The sequence below is a fragment of the Miscanthus floridulus genome, chromosome 3 (assembly GCF_019320115.1).
Source record: "Miscanthus floridulus cultivar M001 chromosome 3, ASM1932011v1, whole genome shotgun sequence".
Taxonomy (NCBI): domain Eukaryota; kingdom Viridiplantae; phylum Streptophyta; class Magnoliopsida; order Poales; family Poaceae; genus Miscanthus; species Miscanthus floridulus.
This window is the reverse complement of record NC_089582.1, coordinates 128,796,947-128,822,433: the sequence shown is the minus strand read 5'-3', so window position 1 is coordinate 128,822,433 and position 25,487 is coordinate 128,796,947. Positions and strand designations below refer to the sequence as shown.

The following is a 25,487-nucleotide window of genomic DNA, read 5'->3' as shown; positions in this document are numbered from 1 at the left end:
CTCCCTCGACTTTATTCTGTGCACAACTCGCAGCCGTCTCCACGACCACGACTGAAGAAAACCACCAGCCACGCCGCTGTCTTCTGTTCCCGCAAGCTATCATTGTGCTTTGCCGCGCCATCATGTCCGGTGACGTCGACGGCCCAGGCTTTGTTTAGTTGTTTAATCCATCCACCTCCCAGTGGATGCCATGCCATGCCTAATTGTTTAGTTTAATCCATCACACTCGAGAATCGATCAAAATATTACCGACCACTCGGGAATTCACCTTGAGCAACCAAAATGACACTCTCATCTTCGTGCAAGCTGACACTGCTCAGTTGAACAATCTCAAAGCTCTTCTCATTTCTTTTGCTGCCGCCTCTTCTGGTCTCAAGGTGAATTTTGATAAATCACTGATGCTCCCGGTTAATCTATCAGCTACCAGGTTAGATGAGTTGGCTGCTAATTTTGGTTGCTCCAAGGGTACTCAACCTTTTACATATTTGGGTCTTCCTCTTAGCCTCACCAAACCCTCGGTGGCAGACTTTTGGCCCTTGGTTTCCAAGTGTGAAAGGAGGCTTGCAACTTTTTTCAATTTTTTGTCAGATGCAGGTAGGCTTCAAATGACAAATGCTGTGCTTACAGCCCTCCCCACTTACACTATGTGCACATATCTTCTGCCCAAAACAGTTATTAAGCAAATTGACAAGTTTAGAAAGCACTGTCATGGAGAGGTTCAGATGCTAGTAATAGAAAACAACCCAAAAGCAGCCTGGCCAATGGTACGTGTGCCAAAGACAGGAGGAGGGTTGAATGTCATCAATCTCAGAGTTCAGAATGAAAGCCTCCTCCTCAAACATCTGCACAAATTTTATAGTCACATGGATATTCCCTGGGTTCAGCTTGTTTGGAGGAAATACTATGCTGCCAACAGACTGCCTGCTCTTCAGGGTCCACAGAGAGGTTCCTTCTGGTGGCGTGATGTTCTTAAGCTGCTCCAACAATTCAAAGGTATATCTGTGGTTTCATTGCAGAATGGTGCAACCTGCTTACTCTGGCATGACCTTTGGGAGGGTAATATTTGGTCTCAGACTTTTCCAGAGCTCTTTTCCTTCTGCAAGAATAGCAACATCACCTTTCAGTCAGCCATCCAAGCCCAGCACTTTCAAGATTTATTTCACTTACCCTTATCAAGAGGCCCATGCCCAATTCTTGAAACTTTCCTTGATGCTTCAGAGCTACAACCTGAGGATATTTGGACCTACATTTAGGGTTCCTCTACTTTCACATCCAACAGAGCTTATAAACATCTAATTGGTCACCGTCAGGTACACCAAGGTTATCAGTGGCTATGGAAGTCTTCATGCCAAAACAAGAGAAAGTTTTTTTTTTTTTTTTGCTTCTTCTAAAAGACAGGTTGAGTACTAGAGCCTTATTGAAGCGCAAGAACATGTATCTTGAGGATTATTCTTGTGTATCCTGCTCTTTGGATTATGAAGAAGATCTTCTTCATTTATTCTTTCACTGCCTCTTTGCTGTGAGCTGCTGGTACCGCCTGAACTTGATGGTTCCCAATTCATCCGATTTAGAAGGTTTGTTATAGAGCTTCAGATTACAACTTCGGGTTCCTTTCTTCATGGAAGTGATTATCACAATGTGTTGGGCAATCTGGACTATGCGCAATGATGCTATCTTCAGAAATCTTGCTCCCTCGCTGCATCGTTGCAAGACTGTTTTCAAGCAGGAATTTGCCTTAGTTATCCTAAGGGCCAAGTCAAAATACCATCCTCACATTGACTAATGGCTAGAAGCCTTTGTGTAATTTTCTTTATTTACTTTTGTACGTTTTTTGTTTCCTGAGAATCTCTGTACTCTTTACTTTGTTTTGTTTTTTTTAATGAAATTTCAGTAGGGGCTTTTGCCGCTCCTGTTCCATAAAAAAAATATTACCGACCTGAAACACGTGGTCTGCTCTGGTTTCTGCGAAACTGATGGCCAAGCAACTTGAGTGCAGGTGCAGCTCCTCCCGGCTCGTCATCTTTTGGAATTCGCCGCTCATGGTGTTCCAAAGGGAAAAGAAACGTCGGCAACAACATCAAGTTGCCATGGACCGATGGACGTACACCAACCCACCTGCAATCAACAATCATATCCATATTCTACTGGGCACTGCCATTGACCACCGCAATGCGTTGCGCTGGTGCGTCGTCCTCTTGCATTGAGCTCCTCTCTGCCAAGCTGTCAAGACAGCCAAGTTCCTCTGCATCAGTCCAGCTCACACCACACAATCCTCTCTCCCGCGCTGAGCATCTGGCTCTGGCTCCTCCCTTCGCGCGCGCCATGCACGGCCGCGTCGCTCGCGTCACTGCCCTGCTAGCAGCAGTGCTGCTGGCGTCGTCGGCCGCCGCGCAGCCGTGGAAGAGCTGCGACGGCGCCAGCGGCAACTACGCGGCCGGCAGCGCCTACGCCAACAACACCCAGCAGCTCATCCTGGACCTCCAGACGAACGCGTCCGCCTCGCCCGCCTACTTCGCGTCGGGTTCCGTCGGCGCGGGCACCGCCGCCGTCGTCTACGGGCTCATGATCTGCCGCGGCGACGTCAGCACCAACGACTGCTTCGACTGCGGCACCCGTGCGTGGCAGGACGCGCAGCCGCTCTGCAACCGCACCCGGGACGCCGCGCTCGTCTACAACCAGTGCTACGTCCGCGTCGCCGCCACGAACTTTCTCGCCTCGCCCAACAACACCGGCATGGTGAGCGTCGTCGGCGGCGCCACCATCCCCGGCGGCGTCGACGTTGCGGCCTACGACGCGGCGCTCAGGCGGCTGCTCAACGCCACCGCGCAGTACGCGGTGGACAGCAGCTCGGCCCCGTCGTCGGCGTCGCCGAGGCTGTACTTCGCGGCGGGGCAGCTCGTGGGGCTCGACCCGCGGGTCCCCAACATCTGGTCCCTGGCGCAGTGCGCGGGGGACCTGGCGCCGGCGCAGTGCCGGAGGTGCCTGGACGACCTGATGGCACTGTGGTGGAACGGGAGTGGGTTCAAGCCCGACGGGGCAAGCGGGAGGTTCGCTGGCTCCCGGTGCAACCTCAGGTCTGACCTTGGGGACAAGTTCTACACCAACAGCCCGATGGTGAAGCTCCAGATGAACGGCGAAGTGGTCGTTCCCGCGCCGGCGCCTTCCACGGCAGGTGAGCGCTTGTTCTATTCCATTTGACAACTAAATTTAGCATCCTGTATAGTTTAGGCACAATCCGTTTGATGGTGTGACTAGGTAGATCAACAATCCATTTGTTTACTATGTATTTTTTTTTTAAAACAACTAGTATGTTTGTATTTTTAGCATACATCATACCATTTTAATTTCAATCTTAAATACGTTAAGTATGACGCAGACACATGTGTGTGGCTGGCTTCATGCATGTTTTTCTATCTCTTTTTACTGGCTTCATGTTTTTCTTACTAATGGCATGGGTGGACAATAGTGGAATAGCTATAATGGTATTTTGAGATTTTTGTTGTGTAATGGCAATGGTAGATAATTTATCAACGTGTTTAACAGACACTTTGATTTTATTTCCTCCGATTAATGTGGTATTTTCTATGACTTAAGAATTAATATGGAGGCTCCTTTTATTGGTTAAATACTAAGGTGTTTAAACCACTTGGGAGTCTGTTTTTGCTAGCACAGTCTTCGCACCTAGTGCCTTTGCCTTGTTGAGGCTCAATATGAGACCTTCATATTCTGCTATGTTATTTGTTGTTTTGAATTCTAGTCTTGCTGCATACTTTGTACGAAGGCCTGATGGTGCTATCAAAACGGCGGAGGCCCCAACTCCCAAATGCCCCCATGCTCCGTCTGTGTAGAGCGTCCAGATTTGGGTTTGAGGTTGTGGGTTTTTATGTGCCGAAGGTGTCCAGTCTGCCACAAAGTCTGCTAATGCTTGTAATTTGACTGCTGTTCTTGGCACGTAGCTGATTTCGAATTGGGATAATTCTGTTGCCCATTTCCCTACTCTTCCGAAGGTTTCTTTGTTGTTGAACACATCTCCGAGTGGTTGCGAAGACGGCACTGTGATCTCATGTGCTTGGAAGTAGCGATTTAACCTTCTTGATGAGATGAGCACGGTGTATGCAATTTTCTCGATTTCTGTATAATTCAACTTTGCTCCCGATAGGGCTTCTGAGATATAGTAGACAGCCTGTTGAATAACCTTCGACCCTTCTTCTTTCTCCTGAATGAGTACCCCACTAACTGCGTGTTCGGAGGCTACCACATATAACAGTAGTGCGGCCTCCGAATCTGGCACTGTTCCAAGAGTTTGCTGGCCATGTAATTTTTGAGTTGCTGGAAGGCCTCTGACTGCTTTGGTTCCCATTCCACCTTGTCTCCGCCTCTCAGAGCTCTAAAGAATGGGAGGCTACGTTCTGCTGATTTCAAGATAAATCTGTTCAATGATGATATTCTTCCAGTGAGTTTTTGCACTTCCTTATTTATTGATGGCTCCATCATTGAGATTATAGCCTTCGTCTTCTCTGGGTTGGCCCAAATACCTTCGGATCCTATGATGTACCCGAGCATCTTTCCTCGTCTGACACCAAAAACACACTTGTCTAGGTTTAGCTTTAGTCCTGCTTCCCTGAGATTGGCGAAGGTTTCCTTTAGATCTGCTATATGATCTTTCTCATTCTTGCTCATTACTACAATGTCATCGACATAAGCTATGATGTTTTTCTGTAATTGTGGGCCAAGGACTGTCTTCGTCATTCTAGCGAAGGTCGAGCCTGCATTCTTTAGCCCTTCGGGCATTCTTGTGTAACAGTAAGTTCCGAAGGGGTTAGTGAAACTTGTGTTTTCTTCATCTTCTTTATTGAGCCAAATTTGATGATATCCTGATAAACAATCCAGTAGGAAGAAGCGCTTGCATCTTGCTGCCTTATCGACGGAGGTGTCTATCCTTGGTAGCGAAAATGGATCTTTCTTGCATGCCTTGTTCAGATCTGTGAAGTCTATGCGCATTCTCATCTTTCTATTCTTCTTTGGCACCAGCACTACATTTGCTAACCATTCTGAATACTTGACTTCTTTGATGATGTTTGCATCTAACAACCTTTGCACTTCAGCCTTTGCTGTCAATATTCTGTCCTTGGACATTTTCCTTTGTTTCTGCTTTCTTAGTTTTATTTTGGGGTTGATGTCAAGGGAGTGTTGTATGATATCCCTGCTGACTCCTTTCAGGTCAGAGGCTGACCAGGCGAAGACTTCTTTATTCCTGGCTAAGGTTTCTATGAGTTCTGTTTCTTCTGCCTTCGATAGGTTAGCTCCGATGGTGACCTTTCTGTCTGAGACTGCATGTTCCAATGGGACCAACTTTGTTTCTTCTTGATCTTTGAGATCTGTTTTGCCCTTCGGCATGTTCGAAGGCTCTGGCTTAGTTTTCTTTGCTGAATCAACAGAATTGATGTTTCGCTACGATTTGTAGATAGCTCTTTCTATATTTCTTGCTTCTTTTCTAACTGCCATGCATTGTGATGGTGTCGTGCAAAGCTGACATCTTCATGCACAAGTAACCCCATATGGATGGCTGCACTGAACTTGTTCGCAAACTCTCTGCCGAAGATGGCGTTGTACGGGTAATAGAGGTCCACTATGTCGAAAGTTACATATTCTGTTCTTGCATTTTTCTGACCTCCGAAGGAAATTGGTAGGGATATTTTTCCCGGTGCATCAATCTTCTTTCCCCTGAAACCGATTAGTGGTGAATCTTAAGGCTACAGCTGGGTCCTACTTAGTTCCATCTAGTCTATGGCATTAACGAAGATGATATCTGCTGAACTTCCAGAGTCTATGAGAACCCTGTTGATCTCCCAACTCGCTATGTTGGCCCTGATTACCATAGCGTCGGTATGGGGGTAACTTTCTAATTGCAGGTCTTGCTCTGAGAAGGTGATTGGTGGCTTCGACCAATCTGTACAATGCATTGGGCCTTGGACTGCTATGTTGTTGACGAGCCTGAGGGGATCCTTCTTTTGCTTCTTTGTCTAGAATTCCATTGAAGAGCCTCCGACTATTGGCAATATCATGCCGATGGTGGGTAGTGGTGTATGTGGGTTGAGTTGATTTTCTGGGTTGGGCTCATTTTTGGAGGCGGCTAGCTATGGTAGAGGTGGCAGCGGAGGTGCTTCTAGTTGTCTATTATGGACATGAGCTAGCTGGTTTGTCTCTATGTATGTTATGTGTGGAGGCCTTATTTATGTAGGTGAGGTTGGCTTTTGCTCGCTGATTACTTGCCTGTCCTTGCTGTTGGGTACTTGGTCGCCATGCAGGTAGGAAGTTGGGATAGTATGCGACTGCTAAAGTGGATGGGTGAATTTGATTGGAGTTAAGACTTGGGTAGATTGGGCAATATGGCTGCTGTGAAGGCGCAACGAAGGTGTGGTTGACCTCCTTGGCGGATTGTTGTGACGGAGGCTGAGTGTTTTCTCTGTTGTTTATCCTTTCGTGAGTTTCCTTCGCGTCTGGGCAATCTCTGGTGATGTGCCCTTTATTTTCTCCATAAAAGAAATAATACTGCCTCCGCTGTCTTGGTTCTTAGTTTTTGTTCTAGTTCTTCCTTTGATTGTATTTCTTGCCTTTGTACTGCTTGTGTGATGGCTTGTTTTGTTCTGCCTTCGGTATGTGCTGCCACTGCTAGTTGCTTCCTTGCTGTTCTATGTTAAAAACTTGTTGACCAGAGGTCTGCTGAGGCTGCAATTGGCCTTGGCTTCTGTTGCCCTTCTAAACATTCTTGCCACTTGTTTGGTACTGCTTGTTCTGATTTTGTTCTTCTAGCCTTCTTCAGAGGTCATTGTCTGACCTGCAGTACTTCTCAAACTCTATATACAGTTCCTATATGGTGCTTGGCTTTTCTTGAGCTAGATGAGCCGCGAAGGCTCCGATGCGGAGGCCCTTGATTGCGTCCTCAATTGCCACATCCTCTGGAACATTTGGTGCCTTCGCTTTAAGCTGCACAAACCTCTGAAAATAATCTCTTAGTGCTTCACCTTGATTCTGTCTACACTGAAATAAGTCCATTGATGTCAGAGATTCGATGATGAACCCTTTAAAGTTAGCGATGATCTTATCTCGGAGGTCTTCCCATAAATATACTGAGCTTGGTCTCAACATTAAGTACCATGCCAATGCGTCTCCTTCGGCTGAGATAATAAATGACTTGGCCAAGACAGTGTCATTCCCTCCTGCACAGGCTACGGTTGCTTCGAAACTCATGATGAACTAGCGGGGGTCTGATCTTCCATTGAATTTGGATAGGGTAATGGGCTCGTAAGATGGTGGCCAAGGTGAGGTTTGGATTCCCTCGGAGAGTGGGGATTTTGAATCTATAGCTCTATGGGATGGCAGTGAGTTGAACGGTGTGCCGAAGGTTGGCTGGGCGGCCATACTTGGCGAAGGGTTAGGCTGGCTTTGATCTGCTGATCGAAGCTGGTTGGAAATGTTAGACTGGGGCTGACTTGGCTGTATACTCTGAATTTCTATCTGCAGGACAGCCAACTGTTTCCTAATCTCTACTGCCTATAATGATGTCTGTGCTGCCCTCTGATTTGCGGCGAAGGTTGCTGCCAGCCTATCCCTTTCTTGTTGTGTACTCTGCAGCTGGGCTTGCAATTGTTGGAGTACCTGCTCTGGGGTGGGATCTGAGGCTTGTTGATCTTCGGCTACTGGAGGCTGAGCTTCGACCGCGGGTTCTTCCACAACCTGGTCCTCTGGGGCACTGGCGTAAGTGCTGCGGGTATTACGCCTAAGTCATCCCCTTGTCAAAGGCTCCACAGGTGTTCTAGTGGGGGCTGTTCTTTTTCTCGGCATCATGGGTTTTGCTTGGCCAATGCGCGTTGGGCGCCAATATTGGGAAGTAGCGCTTTCCAGCAGGTGGTATGGAGTGAGCCTCCGCCTGGTCGGATACCCCAGGCAAAGGTAGAGAAAGAAGTAGGTGGGTCCTGGCTCAATTAGGGTTTCATAAATGCACTCACCAACCACCCCCAACAAGTTTCAGCTCTCCCCTTTTATAGAACACTATTCACTACTTTTTCCTTTTACATATTTGCCCTACAACTACTACGATACATTCCCTAAATATCCTCTTGTTAGTGCAGGTGGCCTAGGGCAAGCTAGACCTTTCTTTCTTCACACCGCGTTGTCTCCATGGGCCTGAATTGCCAGCCCAAAGGGAAGCCCATTCCTGGCCCGAGGTTGCCTCCGCGCCATGAACCCTCCTGCTGTGGTGGAGCTAGCTTCCGCCTCCGGCTATGGCACTGCGGCCTCTTGCTCGTGGTACCGTGGCCTCCGCCTTCGGCAAGCGACCTCCGCCCGCCTTCGTCGGACGACCTTCGCCTGCCTTTGTCGGGTGACCTCCAGCCTTCGCCTCACACGACCATCAGTGCGGAGGCCTTCTTATAACTTTCCTACACATCACCGAAAAACCAGTTCGCTTGTTAGTCTCCGCTGTCTCTAGACTCTATGGCCTCCTAGCCTCCACGACTCGTGGTCATTCCCCAACAGTAAGCAACAAAATTTCCATCAGAAAAAGAAAAAAAGGACTTTTTAAAGTTGAAGTGAGGACAATTGCCTTCAATTTTGGATAATCATCTGAAAAAACAACTACTCAAACCACATACTTGTATTAGTATACTTGATTCTTGAATTCCTCTTCTGTTGGAGAAAGTACTTTGCTTTTCGTATACTCTGTAATATGGAATTTTGACTTACAACATATATAAAAGTATATTATATTAGAAACAAAGAGCCATGCATATGTCATTATAACTATATTTTACAATGAAACAAGTAAGGCAAAATTGGCCAACGGACACTAAAAGTGGAGGTCGTTTGCTGGCGGACACTTAGACTGGAGCCATTTGCTGAAAGACACTCTAGTTATTGACAATTATGCTGCTAGACACCACGCCCCTTATTTTATTCATCTCCATTGGTTGAGGAGAGAAAAATGTGGAGAAATGTCAGTCTTGCCCCTACCTCTTTCTTCATCCTCTCTCCCACATTCTTTTTTTTCCTGTGGCGGTGGAGCGGCTAGGCGAGCAGGCAGGGGGCAGTGGCGGGTAGTTCCTGCTCCGGCGGCGGGGCTTCTTCGGAGGTGGCTGGCTGCGCGGCCTAGGAGCCGGAGCCGGCGCTCTCCTCGCGTTGCCTTCGCGCGTGCTTCCGCGCCATGCTGTGTCCGTCCGGATCTTGGCTAGCCCATGGGGATCTTCCACGCCATGGCCTGGAGCCGAGCAGTGGGACGCTGACCGGCGGTGGCAGGTGCGATAAAACGGTATCGAGGGCGCTAGTGCCCGTGGAGGAGAGCAGTAGTGATAGGGCCGCCATCGCCCGTCGGCAGGGTCGTAGGGACAGGGCAGCCTCTTGGCCATGGGCGTCTGGCTTCTAGCACCTGGTATGTCGTGGAAGGAGAAAAGAAAGAAGCAGCTGCAGGGACCAGCGTCGTCGCCGACGTCAACTCCGTCAAGCTCACCAATACGCTGCACAGGAAGTTCGGGCCTGCAGAGAACGTGCAGGTCGCCGAAGCCAAGAAGGAGGAGGGCGGCAACAAGCCTCTGGCCCCGGCCGCCGCCGTTGTAGCGCTGCCCCACTTAGTCGCATCGAGCCCGTGGTACTACGAGCAGTACCCGCAGTCGCCGGTCCTGGTCTACGAGCATCCCACAGCCGGGTACGCGTACCAAACACAGACTGTCAGGAAAAAAGGGAAGGGAGAGAGGAAGAAGAAAGAGGCAGGGGGCAAGAATGCCATTTCCCCACCTTTCTCTCTCCTCAACTAGTGGAAATAAATAAAATAAGGGGCATGGTGTCTAGTAGCATAATTGTCAACAACGAGAGTGTGTTTCAGCAAATGGCTCCACTTTGGGTGTCCGCCAGTAAACAACCTCCACTTTTAGTGTCCGCTGGCCAATTTTGCCAACAAGTAAATATCAACATTTGTCAATCTATAAATTCAAGATATTTATATACTTATGGTAAAAAGTTTGACTTAAAACCTAGATTGACTTGAGGAAGTAGTTTTATGGTGTTCTCACTTAAGTGTCCCGATAAAATTGTAGTGCTCTTGCCTTTGGCAAAACTTTCTCCTCTTGATAATTTTCCTGTCTATTTTTTTTTAAATCCTAGTATTCATCTTGTAAGGGATTGAATGCAAAGTATGTTGATTACTATTGTGGAAACAACTAGTATTAGCTCCATTGTTCTGTGTAGATTCCTTTACACTTTTGGATGCAATATCGAGCTCCATTGAACTGAGTTTCTTTTTGGGAAAATCACAGGTAAAAATAATTCAGAGGGCAAGCTTTTTGGAATCATATTGCCTATAGTGTTTGTTGTTGTAGTAACTGCCATAGCCCTCTATGTTTGTAAGAAGAGAAGATCTCAAGGAATAAAGCTACCCCATGGAAGTAAGTCCTATATACTGCTTGGTATGACCCTATAATAACTTTTATTATTTAGCACTGACAATTGAAATGACGCAAATTTACCAGCTCATACGGTTGAGGACTTCGGAAGCATCAAGTCAACATTATTATCATTATCATCACTACAAGTTGCAACAAATAACTTTGATGAAAGCAATAAACTTGGTGAAGGGGGATTCGGTGTAGTTTATAAGGTATGATGACACCCTTTCAATACTTGCTCATGTGCAAGTTTGTAGCAAGCTTTTATGTAAAAGAATATGCATGATTACTGGACAACATACACATCAATTGGTTTATACAAAGGATTGTTAGAGTATGACTATAAAGCATCAACTTAGAACTCAAGTTCATTAAAAAGTAATCGTACTCAATTATTGTGAATTGTAATACATGAAGCTTTTAGAACTTTTTAGCATTTACATTGTATCGTTTAATCAACTTCATGGAAGATAATAATTTTTTGTAGGGAGATCTCTCCGGACAGGAAGTGGCTGTGAAGAGGATGTCAAAGGGTTCGGGTCAGGGACTAGAAGAACTAAAAAACGAACTAGTTCTGGTTGCCAAACTTCACCACAAGAACCTCGTTCGCCTAGAAGGTTTCTGCTTAGAAGAGGGAGAAAGATTGCTTGTCTATGAGTACATGCCCAACAAAAGCCTCGATACTATTCTTTTTGGTACTAGAAATAATCTTTACAAAAGAATTTATAATTTTTTAGCATCTCTACTTGTGCTATAACATCAAAATTTTGATTGTTTGTTAGACCCTGAGGAAAAAATACAACTAGATTGGAGGAAACGGTTCAATATAATAGAAGGAGTTGCTAGAGGATTACAATATCTCCACGAGGAATCTCAAAAGAAGATAATCCATCGCGACATGAAAGCGAGCAATGTTTTGTTGGATGCAGACATGAACCCTAAGATTGGAGACTTTGGCCTAGCTAGGCTCTTTGGGCAAGATCAGACTAGAGATGTCACAAAACACATTGTCGGGACATTGTAATCAATCTTTATTATCTAGTAGCTATTATTTAAGCCTCCCTTTTCTGACACATAATTCTCTCTAACTAACCATGTCGCTAATTCTTCTCGTCGCAGTGGCTACATGTCGCCTGAGTACGTGATGCGTGGGCAGTTTTCCACAAAATCAGATGTGTTCAGTTTCGGGATCCTTGTTATAGAGATCGTAACAGGGCGGAGAAACACAGGGCATTACTTCTATGATGAGCAAAATGAAGATATTATAAGCCTTGTGAGTGCCAACAAACACACTATATATCGTACATGTAACAGTACATGTATGTTGCTAGATTATATTGTTTCTCATTGTGAACCGATGAAACCGATGCTAGGTATGGAGGCACTGGACCGAGGGAACAATTGCAGAGATGATAGATGATTCTCTGGGGAGAAATTACTCAGAGACCGAGGTGCTAAAATGCGTTAACATTGGTTTGTTGTGCCTTCAGCAGAGTCCCATGGACCGACCTACGATGTCTGATGTCATGGTGATGCTCAGTGGTGATGATACCAGTTCTCTACCACCTGCTGCGAGACCCACATTTTTCTTGGATAGAAGCACAGGTTACTCCTATAATTCATGTACTATTACGCATCTGTCTGCCAGATAGCACATGCGTTTGTGGATCGTAGCACATTGTTACTTGTTTGCTTCTTGATGTACAGTAGTTCATATCAACTAGTTCAATTCATCACAAAGTGTGATCTGTAGTTACCAATTGTAATTGTGGTTACAAAAAAGTTTGGCCATTCTAACACCAATCTCACACAGATCTTTCTCAGCCATCCAACCTTTTCAATTTGATGGCTATCTTCCTCTATTGAAGCAAAGTAGAAGGCAGTAGGCATCATCCAAAGGGGGAAATTTTAACTGTGGTTGCAAATATGTGATCATAGATTATTCCCTCTCACGTCTTCTCACAAGTTGCGTTCCGTTCGGTTCTGGGGGGACTTTCCATCCAAAAGGAAAAACTAAAAAGATTTGGCCGCCCATGCGGGGGAATTAGAGACGCGATTCCGCTGCCAAAGGGGAAGAAACGCTGTAGCCTGTGAGTAGCATCCAATTCCAAACACAAGGCAGTGCAGTGTGCGGTGTGCTGCAGCCTGCTTGTGTCTGGCGTCAAGTACGTATCGTGTTCGCAGGTGCTCAGGTCGCGTCGCGTCGCGGGAATACATGCGCGCCTTGATCCGGTCCGCAGTCCCCATTGACGCCGCCGCGCGCCGTGTTGATCGTCCGCTGCCCCGCCCAACCCAGGGGGCTCGTGTTCAAGGTGACGATTCGAAGATGGCGCGGACTTGAGTCTTGAGGTACGGTGTGTGGGTGTGGACCTTCAACTCTGAACATAGTACTCTACAGCAAAGTCCGTCCGCAACGACATTGGCCCTGTTTGTTTTCGTTGTAATCCGTCTTTTTCAGCTTATTTTTAGCTGGTATAGCGTTTTTCTCTCACAACAAATTAGTCAGAATAATATTTTAATTTATTTTTTCAGCGAAAGTAACGGGACATTATTTACGAGAATTAGTACGTGTATACAGACAAGCAGTTGCAACGACTTGACTTCTCTTTGTTTTGTGCGACCTGCAGCAGTCTCCGCACCGAAGAAACCACTGCTCACCAGCCGCGCCGTTGTTTTCTCTTCCGGCAAGCTATACCCCTTTTTTAATGTCCGTGATAGCAGCTTTTTAGGTCGTGTTTGATTGAGCTGTGGCTGTGGAAAAAAGCTGCAGTGGGCTGTGAGCTGTGGGAAAGCTGCTGTGGGCTGTGAGCTGTAGAAAAACTGAAAGCTGTTTGGTTAAACAAGTATAAAATATACCTTCTATCTTTATCTCTCTTGAAACAACTATGGAAGAGTTTTTTATTCCACCAATTTTGAAAAGCAGAAAGCCAAAAGCTAAAAGTAAGGTCAAACCAGCTTTTAAAAATGTACTACGAAAAAGCAGCTGCTTCTGAAAAAACAACCTCCAAAAATAACCCTTTTGGTTGGGCTTTTGACTTTTGAGGCCGAAAGCCAAAGCTGAAAGCCCAACGCAGGGCCTTAATGTCCGTGATAGCAGCTTCAAGTGCAGCTCTTCTGGTCACTAGAGACTGGACCAAATATCAGTACTACCGAGTTGAAACACGTGCATGCAGATGCAGCTGCTCTGGTCAGGTTTCTGCGAAACTGGGCAAGCAACTTGCAGCTCCTCTTTCCGTCAGCTTTTGCCTTTTGGAATTCACTTCCATTTCATCGTCGTCCTCCAGCTTAGGGCGCGTTTAGATGCAATTTTTTTTTGTTTTTGGCTACTGTAGTACTTTCGTTTATATTTAGTAATTAGTGTCTAATTATGGATTAATTAGGTTTGAAAGTTTGGTCTTGCGATTTTTCACCCAACTATGTAATTAGTTTTTTTTATCTACATTTAATATTCCATGTATGTGCCACAAGATTCGATATGATGAATACTGCGCAAAAAATTTTGGAACTAAACATGCCTTCACAAAGAGAACGCATCGGCAAGAGTCGCCAGCAAGTCGCTGTTATATGGAGGGAGACCCACCCAGCTGCCTGCTATCATATATACTAGTACCGGCTACCGATGCCACTGCCACTGCCGGTCTGCCACTGCCACTGCCACGCATGCATCCCTGATGGTGCATTTATCCTCTCTGAGCTCCTCTCCGTGCCAAGTTTCTCTGCATCCAACGATCCACCTCACCGGTTCTCCCTCCTTCGCGTGTGCTATGCACGGCCGCGCCCTTCGCACCCCCGCCCTGCTAGCAGCAGCGCTGCTGGCGTCGGCCGTCACGCTCACGCTTCTCCCCTCCGCCGCCGCGCAGCCGTGGGTTGGCCCGTGGCGGACGTGCGACGACACCACGGGCAACTACTCGACCGGCAGCGCCTACGCCAACAACATCAAACAGCTCATCCACAACCTCCAGACGAACGCGTCCAACACGCCCGCCCTCTTCGCGACGGGCTCCGCCGGCGCAGGACCGGACACCGTCTACGGGCTCATACTCTGCCGCGGCGACCTCAGCCCCACCGACTGCTTCGACTGCGGCACCAACGCCGGCCAGGACGTGTACCGGATCTGCAACCACACGCGGGACGCGGCGCTCGTCTACAACCAGTGCTACGTCCGCCTCGCCCCGACGGACTTCCTCGCCTCCATCAACAACACCGGCATGGTGGGCCTCATCAGCGGCGAAAGCGTCCCCGCAGGCGTCGACGTCGCGGCCTACGACGGCGCTGTCACCAGGCTGCTCAACGCCACCGTGCGGTATGCGGTGGACAGCTCGGCCCCGTCGTCGTCCCCGAGGAAGTACTTCGCCACGGGGCAGATGGTGGGGCTCGACCCGCAGCTGCAGCTCCGGACGGGCATCTGGTCCATGGCGCAGTGCGCGGGGGACATATCGCCGGCGCAGTGCCGGAGCTGCCTGGACGACTTGCTGGCGCAGTGGTGGGAAGAGTTCGACCGCAACGAGACCGGCGCCAGGCTCGACGGTTCGCGATGCAACCTGAGGTTTGAAACGGGGAACTTCTACACCGGCGTCCCGATGGTGAAGCTGCAGATGAACGGCGAGGGGGCCGCTCCAGCGCCGGCGCCTTCGACGGATGTTGTACCTGGCACCACCGCAGGTGAGTGCTTAATTGCTTATTCCTCTAGATTAACTCGATTATTTAATTCTCACCAATATTTTACATAAATAAATAATAACTCCTAATTATCCACCTTACCATTATGAAAGATAATTCAAAATAAACCTCCTAAATTTGCACCAAAATTACCTATCTCTTCTATTATGAAAAATAATTCAAAATAATCCTGGATATTTTTATAAACTACCTCTGATATCTTTATAATGGCATAAGTGGGTAATTTAGATACTCCCTCAGTTCCTTAATATAAGCCATATAGATTTCTAAAGAAAATTCCAAAATATAGGTATATATCAGCTCCCACGTCGATTAGTTTAGAAACCTTCCCACCGTACATAGCACATGCCCCAACCAACCCCTTAGATTTAGAAAGCAATCTGATTAGGAGAGAGAAGATGGTCTGATTTTTCTTTTTTTCCTCGGTCTCACATCATTTCCCAAGCTGTGCGTTAATATTGGTGCTAAAAACTATATGGCTTATATTAATGAACGGAGGGAGTATAAATTTAGGGTGTTAGATATGGGCAATTTATATGCAAATTTAGATGTTACTTTATGTATTTTTATAGTGATGACAGAGATGTGTAATTTTTAATACAACAGGATAGGTCCAATGGCTCTATTGTTTGCGATGATGATTAGTGTACAAATTAAACGTTAGATGCTTTCGATTATTGTGAGATCTCTGGGATGTATCTTTTTCCCATGACACTAACGTGGAGGCTCTGTTCGAGCATAAAATTAGTAATAGTAAGATTGAACAACATCAATCACAATGGTGAGCATGACAAAAGAAAGTTGACACATCAATTGCTAGACAAACCTAAATTGAAATTTTCTTTTTTGGCAAAATCACAGGTAAAAAAAATCAGTTGGCAAACTTCTCAGAATTATATTGCCAATAGTATCTGTTGCTGTAATAGCTGTCGTAGTCCTCTCCATATGGGTTGTTTGTAAGAAGAGAACATCTCAAGGAACAAATATTCCCCACCAAAGTAAGTCCTTTGTATAGTTTGGTATCAAGTATATTACCTTTTGGTCTTTAAGCATTCAAAACTAAATCGGTGCAAATTTACTAGCTTATATGGCTGAGAACTTCGAAAGCATCAAGTCGATATTGTTATCGCTGTCATCGCTACAAGTAGCAACAAATAACTTTGATGAAAGCAATAAACTAGGTGAAGGGGGATTCGGTGCAGTTTACAAGGTATGATGACACCCTCTTCATTAATAGTTCCTTTGCAAGTTTGTAGCAAGATTTATGTAAAAGAGTCCGTGTGATTGCTGTACAATGTACATGAGATAGTTGGTTCATACCAGATTGTCAAAATATGAAACAAACAAATATATAAATCATGGGCTTTGTACTCATGTTTTTCTAAAAAAAAATATATCAAGTATTATGACTTATAATACTTAAAACTTTTGGAACATTTTAGCATTTTATGTTATGTTCATTTAATTAACTCATGGCGATAATAAAATCTACGTAGGGACATCTTTCCGGACGGGAAGTGGCTGTGAAGAGGCTGTCGAAGGGTTCAGACCAAGGACTAGAAGAACTAAAAAATGAGCTAGTTTTGGTGGCCAAACTTCATCACAAGAACCTTGTTCGTTTGGAGGGTTTCTGCTTAGAAGAGGGAGAGAGGTTGCTCGTCTATGAGTACATGCCCAACAAAAGCCTCGACAATATTCTTTTTGGTACTAGAAATAATCTTCCCAAAGAATATACACAACATTTTTGTACTTGTAATAATCTTAAATTTTGGTTGCCATTTAGATCACGAGGAGAAAAGACGACTAGATTGGAGGAATCGATTCAACATAATAGAAGGAGTTGCACGTGGATTGCAATATCTTCATGAAGACTCTCAGAAGAAGATAGTCCACCGTGACTTGAAAGCGAGCAACATTTTGTTGGATTCACACATGAACCCTAAGATTGGTGACTTTGGCCTAGCCAGGCTCTTTGGGCAAGATCAGACTCGAGACGTCACAAACAACATCGTCGGGACATTGTAATCAATCATTATCATCTAGTAGTTAATCATTCAATGTTTGATTTAAATACATAATGCAATCTAATTGACCATGTTGCTAATTCTTCTTGTTGCAGTGGCTACATGTCTCCCGAGTACGTGATGCGTGGACAATACTCCACAAAATCAGATGTATTTAGTTTCGGCATCCTTGTTATAGAGATTGTAACAGGACAGAAAAACGCTGGGCATTACTTCGACGAGCAAAATGAGGATATTATAAGCATTGTGAGTGTTTGCCCATAAACACACTATCCTGCCTGTAAGACTACTTGCAAAATTCTAGATTATATTGTTGCTGATTGTGAACACATGAAATCAATGCTAGGTATGGAAGCACTGGACGGAGGGAACGCTTGTAGAGATTATAGATGATTCTCTAGGGAGAAACTACTCGGAGACTGAAGTGCTAAAATGCGTTAACATTGGCCTGTGGTGCCTTCAACAGAATCCCATGGATCGACCTACGATGTCGGATGTCATGGTGATGCTCAATGATGTTGATACTAGTTCTCTGCCTGCTGCTGCAAGGCCAACTTTTTTCTTAGATGCAAGCTCTGGTTACTCTTACACTTCGGGTACTATTTCACACCCTTCTGCCAGGTAGTGTAGGCTGAGGCCTAATACCTATTGCATGTTGTATATTAGTTGCAAAATAAACATGGAATTCACCATGATTTGTAATGTGCTCACTAATCACTATAGTTTCTTACTAAATTCTCAATTATAAAGTTTCTCTTACTAGAGGTCCCGCGGGCTTTCAAAAAAGTATGGAAATGCTTACTCATTGGAAAATTGGAAAAGGTTGTGCTCACTATATATATATATCCTTCTCTCCCAACTATTCCCATTGTTTTCTTGAGTGATTATTTGAGAAATTATGCTCTATGGTGAATGAAAAATGTTGTGAGCAAGATCTCGATCATTGAGCACTTGTTACTTTGTTAATTAAGACACTGAATTTGTTACCCTTAGAGCTTGGCTCCTAGATGGCTAGGCATCTCCCATTAAAGCACCGAAGCTCTGTAGAGTGATTAGGAAATTTTGTATTGCCCTGACATATCTAGCAAAAACCCTCAAACCTGATCTTTGTCAATCACTCGAAGAAGAGATAGGGCTGGACGGAACCTAATAATTCTTCTTTATTTTGTCTCAAAAGAAATGTTTCATCATGTATTCCGATATGTAAGTTATTCTTTATTCATATATTCTCTTTTGGTAAGAGAGATAAGGGAACTATGTTTCTCACTAGATATATACCCGTGCGTTGCACGAGGCAACGGATTTGTATCCATTTGTACAATTATACACGTGTCTTATGGTTTAGACAAACATACTAACAATTTTTCATCCATGTCTATGACGATGCATATGGCTTGTGGTTTAGACGAACATATAAAGAAATATACAAATTTGATTACATAAAACATATTTCATGATCTTTATGACATATATCGTGTAGATCTGGTTTATAGAAACCTAACAAAATTCGTTTCATTTTTAATTATCATTTTTGTGTTTTATTATTATACATTTTCAAAACTTAATAAAATCTAATAAACACTTTTTGCATTGGAACCCTAAACTATTTCTAAATTCATCCTGGTTTTCCTTCTATGTGGATGTGGTAGACCAACGGGCTAAGTTGTTACGTGCGGGTATCAGGTGAATCACCACGCAACGGAGTCGTCTGTTACGTGTGGGCAGAAGGTCTATCCGTTCGGCCCACGGGTCATGGCATGTCGTTCCTTCAATTCGTTCCTGCTCTCGCATGAGGGCGAGCGGGTTGCAGACGCGTGGCCGCACGCGCACGAGGCAAGCGGGGCGTAGAGGCACGGGCACACGCACACGGGCGGGCGAGTGGGGCGAACGCAGGTGCCCACCGCCGGCGGCATAGACTGGAGCTAGGGAGCGCACGGGGCGAAGCGGAGCACCCGGTGAGCACGTCGCAGAGCGCGGCGAGCCCGCGGCCACCGCTAGCACATACTGTAGCATCACGTCGCCCGAGTCCATGGCGTGACGCGTCCTCCCGCGTATGCCGGGACTACGCACGACAGCAGGCAGCAGGTCGCAGGTGTCCGCCGCCGCCAACGTAGGCTGTAGCTAGGGCACACGCGCGGGCGTGTTTTTTTTGCTGGGAGGTGGGCCTCGACGGGCGGGGCGAGGCGGGAGCGCGCAGGATTCACGTACCGGACCGTGCGTGATCTTTTTTATTGTCGTAAAGCCCTTGCTGAATTTCTCTGTTTGAATATGTGCCTGATCTGTTTCATCAGCGTGTAATTAGTTCTTTATATGATTTTTATTGTGGAAGAGTTTGTTTTGAAAACGTTTTTTTTTTGCCATATATGATTTTCGATGTGGAAGAGTTTGTTATGGAAACAGTTTTTTTTGCGGTATATGTTTTTTTTCGGAAAGTTTTTTTTTTTGTCGTATAGGATTTTTTTTTTGGAAACGGGACTGTGGTTTTTTTTTTGCCGTATATATATTTTTACCGTATATAGGGCTGGGGCGGAGCGACAGACGATAGCCATAGGAATATTTTAAGTGGTATAGTAGATTGGGACGCATACAAAGTTTAGCTCTTCTCTTCCTATACTATAGCTCAAAAAGTTCTGTCCTGAACGAAACCGAGATGCCGGCTGCATAGTTTGACCTTCCTTGTCTTTGATTTAAATATATATAAACGTGACATATAGCAGCTAGCTGAAGCCGTCGAGCGCTTCTATATGTATGATTGCATTATTGCTCTCACGCGGTGTACTCGCCGGACGATGTGCTGCTAGCTGGAGGTGGCCGGCGCCCTGTTCCTGGCGTAGAACGCCGGGTTGGACGGGTTCCAAAGGGAGACGTGTCGCTACCGAGCATCATGACGACGGACGACATCACCGGCCGGTCTTCCGGGTCTTCCTGGACGCATAGCAGACCAATGTGGATGCACCTTAGCACGTCGCTCCGGGAGAAGCAGCTTCCCAGGCACGGGTCTACGATGGCCTCCGGCACCACCCCGGCCGTCCAGTGGTCCCATACCTGCACCATGCATGTATGTGTGCATCGATCGAGGATGCATGGTTTAGTCAAGGGTAAAGACATCTCAGCAAGAAAGAACACGAAAGGGTTATGTTATGAACACTTGAGCAGGAAGGAAGCACTCACGAGGCTCAAGAGATCGTCTTCAGGCGATCGCCAGGCGTCGTCCCGGCAGACGTTGTGCTTCTATCCCGTCACGATCTCAAGGACCATGACGCCGAAGCTGAACACGTCTGACTTGACGGAGTAGTTCCCGCGCATCACGTACTCCGGCGCCATGTAACCGCTGGAATGGATGGGAATAGACATCCAAAATCTAGTCAAGATCGTCGTCCCTGGATCTGGTCACCTGCCTATTCATTCGAGGAGCTTCTAGGTGGCGGAGACGACACTCACTATGTACCAACGACATGATTGGTGACACCCTGCGTCTGGTCTCGTCTGAAAAGCCTCGCAAGGCCGAAGTCCGAAATCTTGGGGTTCATGTTCATGTCCAGCAAGATGTTGCTCGCTTTCAGATCACGGTGGACTACTTTGAGCTGAGAGTCTTCGTGCAGATACTGCAGGCCCCGAGCTATCCCGTGTATGATGTTGCACCTCATTGCCCAGTCCAGCTGTTCACGCTTCTCAGTGTCTGCCCAAAGTAAGGAAATTAAAAGCAGGAGCGAATCATCAAGTTTTAATGTCAGATTTTACAGAGGGAGATCGAAGATATGGAGGATGACGATGATCGAATTCGATTGAATTACTCTAAGCAGGCAGTACCGAAGAGTATCTGATCAAGGCTGCGGTTGGGAACAAACTCGTAGACGAGCAACCTCTCCTGCTGTTCCAGGCAGACGCCGACTAGACTGACGAGATTCTTGTGCTGAAGCTTGGCAACCAGGGCGAGCTCATTCTTCAGCTCTCCGATCCCTTGTGCTGATCGCCTTGATAGCCTCTTCACTGCTATTTCATTACCGTCCGGGAGAGTACCCTACGCCAGTCAAACCAATAATAATGCGAGCTTAGTTGTTGGCAATGACAACTTCAATGGAATATATATATGGCTTAGCTCAGTCAAGCTCTGATATATATTGGCAAGTTTATACTTTGTACACTGCACCAAACCCGCCTTCGCCGAGCTTGTTACTGTCGTTGAAATCCCCGGTCGCAGCTCGCAGGGTGGAGATGTCAATGATCATCGATTCTATGCTCTCCATGCCTTCTGTTTCAGTGGAATGAGTGGGATCTGTTCAAATATCCAAGCGTGAGCAAGCCGATTGCCTTTACTTTCATCATGTTAATTACTTGAAAAGCTGCAACCTATATATGGCAGACGAGAGGGAATAATTCGGCACTACATACTTGATTGGGTTCCTCCTGTTTGTGGTCTCCTCCTCCTCCACAAACAAAGCCAGATGAGCAGGTTAATGACCAGCAAAGCTGCTATGGTCGGCAGCAGTATTACAAGTACTGTGCCGGGGACGCTATACTTCCTCCCTGCCAGAGTTAAAGGGCATTTTTGTAAAAAGAACTCTATGCCTATAAATTTGGAAGGATATAAGTCTCTTGGAGTTGCTCTAAGTATCAGTGTTACGAACCTAAACTGATGTTATTTTTTTAGAATCTAATACACTATGCAAGACAGGATGTGTATACTATGAATCTATGATGAGCAATGAATTAGATCAATTCAAAACATGAATTATTTTTGGCGTCAATTATACTAATAACTTAGTATATATAGCCCCGATTGCCATTGGTTGCTATGACTATTTAAATCTGTGAATCAGTATAGCATTTGAGTGAGATGTTGTGTAGCTACACTCCTTTGAAAAGAATTTATGGAAAACATTGACTGCCAAAAATGTTTTTCTTTAATAACCAAAACTGTTTATTTAATTGTTCCACAAGACAAAACAACAGCTCCAAATATGTCGTCGTCCTCTCCTTCATTTTCGTGTGCCTTCGGTCAAGTGGCGATGATAGTGCACGTTGGGACAGGCCAAGCAAATGGAACAAACGTGTCGTCCTCTCTCTCTCTCTCTCTCTCTCTCTCTCTCTCTCTCTCTCTCTCTCTCTCTCTCTCTCTCTCATATTTTTAATTCCAATACATCCCACATGGTCCAACATGTGCCTCACCTATGTAAACATATCACTTAGGAGTATCACTAAAAACAACTAGCCATAATGTGAGTATATCTTTACTAAGTCGAAGACCTAAACTAGAGTACACAGATTCTACCATAAGGAGACTAGCTAACTCTCAGCGGAGCTATGCTCATTTCACTCCCTCCCTCCTCAACTAATCATCATATTGAACGCCTAAATATGTTTTGTATAATTTTCTTCTGATAAATCATACAATTTTCTAGCCGAAAGACCCACAGGCATTGTACCAATGTCACTATCCTAGGGATGACAGGGGCGCAAGATAACATACAAAAACGTACACCCTCCATTTCAAGTTATAGTTTAGTCCTAATAAGTCAAACTTTTTATTTGACCAATTTAATAGAAAAATACACAAACATCTACAATGGCAAATTTATTTAATTAAATTCATTATGAAAATATATTGAAAGTTTATTTATTTAAACTTGTAGATGTTAATACACATTTTCTATAAATTTTCTATAATATAAGTTATAATTTAGAACGGAGTAGTAGTAGTCAAAGGGTACGAGGGTGGTAGCGTTGAGGTCCTAGGCTAGGTATGGTGGGAGTGAGTAGGTTATTATTAGTAGATCTTCGTATAATTTAGTGGAATCATCTGAATGTTGGATTTAGAATCAAGGGCCAAAAGGAAATAAATCATTTCAGCTAGGACAATGATCATATGCGAGTTATTTCTTATTGATGAGATATCCTCATTTACTCTCAAGGACAACATACTGCAATGTTCACTAAAAAAATATAAAACATTAGATTAAATAAAATAGTTCAAATTTGTGGATTTCTAAAATTCGGAATACTTTTTTCTAAAAAAATAGTTTGACTTCAATATGATAAAAAATATCTAAATAAATAACCATTACAAAATATAATATAGAATAGCTAAAATATGGACTAAGATTAAAAAAAGGAAGTCCATATCAAAACAAATCTTAAAAATTGAAATTCAGAAAGAAATAAGTTTTAAACTTTATTCCCATATGAATTCAAAAGTAAAATATCTTAACAAAAGCATACACTAAATAAAAAATCATAAGTAACTAATAAATATATAAAAATCAATTCCTTTATTAAGAGAATGACCAGCAGTTTGATATAATTTACTCGCTAAACTAATAGATCTAGCAAGAAATAATAATATTAAATTTTGTCTTTCTCCAACAATCTCTTATAATAGGTTCCTAAACGATTTTGCATTGGAAGCCCTGAACTATTTTTAACTAACCAAACCTTTTTTAATAGTTTCTTTGTCTCACTGCTTTCTTATCTAGAATTCTTTATTTTCTTAATTTACACGTATGTCCAATTTACTCTGATCTCCTGATAAAAACGCCGCATGGGGAGTGGATATGGGGTTCCTTTCGACTGCGAAAACTTACGAGTTGAAGAGGATATTTGGCAAGTTCTTATTTTTAAGGAGCTATTTTACCAAATTGTTAGAGGGCATTTTTTCTCTTTTTGCAAAAAATGTCAAAATAGGGAGTTGTTTTACGAAACTCTTACAGATGCTCTAAGCGTGTTTGCTTGCTGCTTTACGGAACTCGCATGGCAAGGAGGTGTCTCTAGACACTTGATTTTGAGTGTCTAGGGTTGGATCAAGCTGCCTAGTCAGAGGCACCCAGCCCAAAGTCAGAGCAGCAATCAAACATCGCTCCATATCTTCTCTAAACTTTGAGCAGTTAGCATCTATTTCTGTTGATTGTTCTTGTGGGTTTTATGCCGTTGATCATTTGTGAGATGTAGTGTCATGATTTATTTTAGCTAAGCCTGATAGTCACTGAAATTTTGTACTCCCTTCATCCCAAAATGTAAGATGTTTTGGCTTTTCTAAATATATAGTAACACTTAGCTATACACTTATGTCTAGATATAGGTAGCAAAGACAAGACACCCAAGTGTTAAGCTTTGTCTATGGTAAATTGGTAATCCTCATTCTTTACCCACTGGAGTCCCACACGAGGTAGCAGGCAAGCGGTCAATACTCACCTCCTCCAGCTGCCGAAGGCGTCACACTCGTGGGCCCCATCGCCGGTGTCGGGGATCCCGAGTTCCCTGACTCCGCCGCCAACTGCACCATCACCGGGCTGTTGAGGAAGGAGTATACCTCGTACCGGTAACTGCACCTGATCCCGAGAACCCTGCCGCCAACGCGGTCCGTGAACAGCCTCGGCATCTTGGCGATGATGCCGGCGAGACATACCCTGCACTGCACCGGCGTCAGGTCCGGCGTGCACTGCGCCCAGCTGTACACCTTGGGGTACTCCTGGTCGAAGTCGGCCTCCCCGGAGGCGTACCGCCGCGTGGAGTTGTACGCGGCGTACTCGGCGGTGGCGTTCACGAGCGCGCCCACGAGGCGGTTGAACCGGGTCGGGTCCGACGTGACGTTCCGGAGGTTGACGCGGTTAGTCGACGCCGACGCGACGTTGTCGGCGGAGGAGAGGAATCAGCCCATGTTTAGTTCCAACCCAAAATCTCAAAAAGTGCTACGGTAGCTATCACATCGAATGTTTACGACCCGTGCATAGAGTATTAAATATAGATGAAAAAAAAATAATTGTACAGTTTGGTGGAAAATTGCGAGACGAACGTTTTGAGCCTAATTAGTTCATATTTGAACACTAATTACCAAATAAAAACGAAAGTGCTACAGTAATCCAAAATTCCAACTTTCTTGAACTAACCACGGCCTCAATTCTAGAACATTGAATTGTTCGCAGTACTAGAATACTGTAAAGTGCTGCAGTTGCTGCTGCAGCTGCAATGGCTCCTTGGCTCTCCGATCCGAAGCATGCAAGTTTCAGTTCTAAAGCTGCTGCACTCAAGGATCTTTCTTGTGCTACTGATAGCACAACAAGAGCCGGAACCGCATGGAGCCGGAACAGCTGTCATCAGAGTTCGCGTCGCCGTGACCGCCGATAAAGAAAGTGCCCCGCCCTGTCACGTCCTACCAGCCACCGTAAAGATAAGCCACCGGTCCAACCTGCCGACGGGAGCATTGCCGCGCCATTATCCATGGCGCGTCGATGCCGCGTGCAGATCCACGGCGCCACAGCCATGGCCACGTCAGCGTTCAGCGGTCCTGTCGCTGCCACGTCATCACCCCTACCGCGCCCCATGCAAGGCGAGGCAACGTGATTTCACCGCG

At 45.3% G+C, this 25,487-nt stretch overlaps 2 protein-coding genes and 1 pseudogene across 2 annotated transcripts; 2 read left to right on the top strand and 1 right to left on the bottom strand.

The window, feature by feature from the left end:
• The first annotated feature begins 2,192 nt into the window (after window positions 1–2,192).
• LOC136546900 (cysteine-rich receptor-like protein kinase 10) lies at window positions 2,193–12,268 on the top strand. Its single transcript, XM_066538850.1, has 7 exons — window positions 2,193–3,172; window positions 10,308–10,436; window positions 10,521–10,648; window positions 10,924–11,131; window positions 11,219–11,456; window positions 11,556–11,709; window positions 11,810–12,268. The coding sequence occupies exons 1-7, from the start codon at window positions 2,323–2,325 to the stop codon at window positions 12,086–12,088; spliced, it is 1,986 nt and encodes a 661-aa protein (XP_066394947.1). The 5' UTR covers window positions 2,193–2,322; the 3' UTR covers window positions 12,089–12,268.
• Window positions 12,269–14,088: 1,820 nt separating this feature from the next.
• On the top strand, window positions 14,089–17,911 carry LOC136542422 (cysteine-rich receptor-like protein kinase 10). The gene is made up of 6 exons (XM_066534847.1): window positions 14,089–15,098; window positions 16,199–16,326; window positions 16,613–16,820; window positions 16,900–17,137; window positions 17,236–17,386; window positions 17,487–17,911. The coding sequence occupies exons 1-6, from the start codon at window positions 14,108–14,110 to the stop codon at window positions 17,763–17,765; spliced, it is 1,995 nt and encodes a 664-aa protein (XP_066390944.1). The 5' UTR covers window positions 14,089–14,107; the 3' UTR covers window positions 17,766–17,911.
• Window positions 17,912–19,937: 2,026 nt separating this feature from the next.
• The window catches only part of LOC136544426 (cysteine-rich receptor-like protein kinase 6), a 19,711-nt pseudogene continuing 14,161 nt past the window's right edge, over window positions 19,938–25,487 (bottom strand).

Excerpts from the sequence above, each read along its gene's own strand:
- LOC136542422 (XM_066534847.1), top strand. The coding sequence starts at position 14,108 with ATGGTGCATTTATCCTCTCTGAGCTCCTCTCCGTGCCAAGTTTCTCTG. Across the intron at positions 15,099-16,198 it reads TGTACCTGGCACCACCGCAG|CTTATATGGCTGAGAACTTC; the intron begins GTGAGTGCTTAA and ends CAAATTTACTAG. Across the intron at positions 16,821-16,899 it reads CCTCGACAATATTCTTTTTG|ATCACGAGGAGAAAAGACGA; the intron begins GTACTAGAAATA and ends GTTGCCATTTAG.
- LOC136546900 (XM_066538850.1), top strand. The coding sequence starts at position 2,323 with ATGCACGGCCGCGTCGCTCGCGTCACTGCCCTGCTAGCAGCAGTGCTG. Across the intron at positions 10,437-10,520 it reads AATAAAGCTACCCCATGGAA|CTCATACGGTTGAGGACTTC; the intron begins GTAAGTCCTATA and ends CAAATTTACCAG. Across the intron at positions 10,649-10,923 it reads GATTCGGTGTAGTTTATAAG|GGAGATCTCTCCGGACAGGA; the intron begins GTATGATGACAC and ends AATTTTTTGTAG.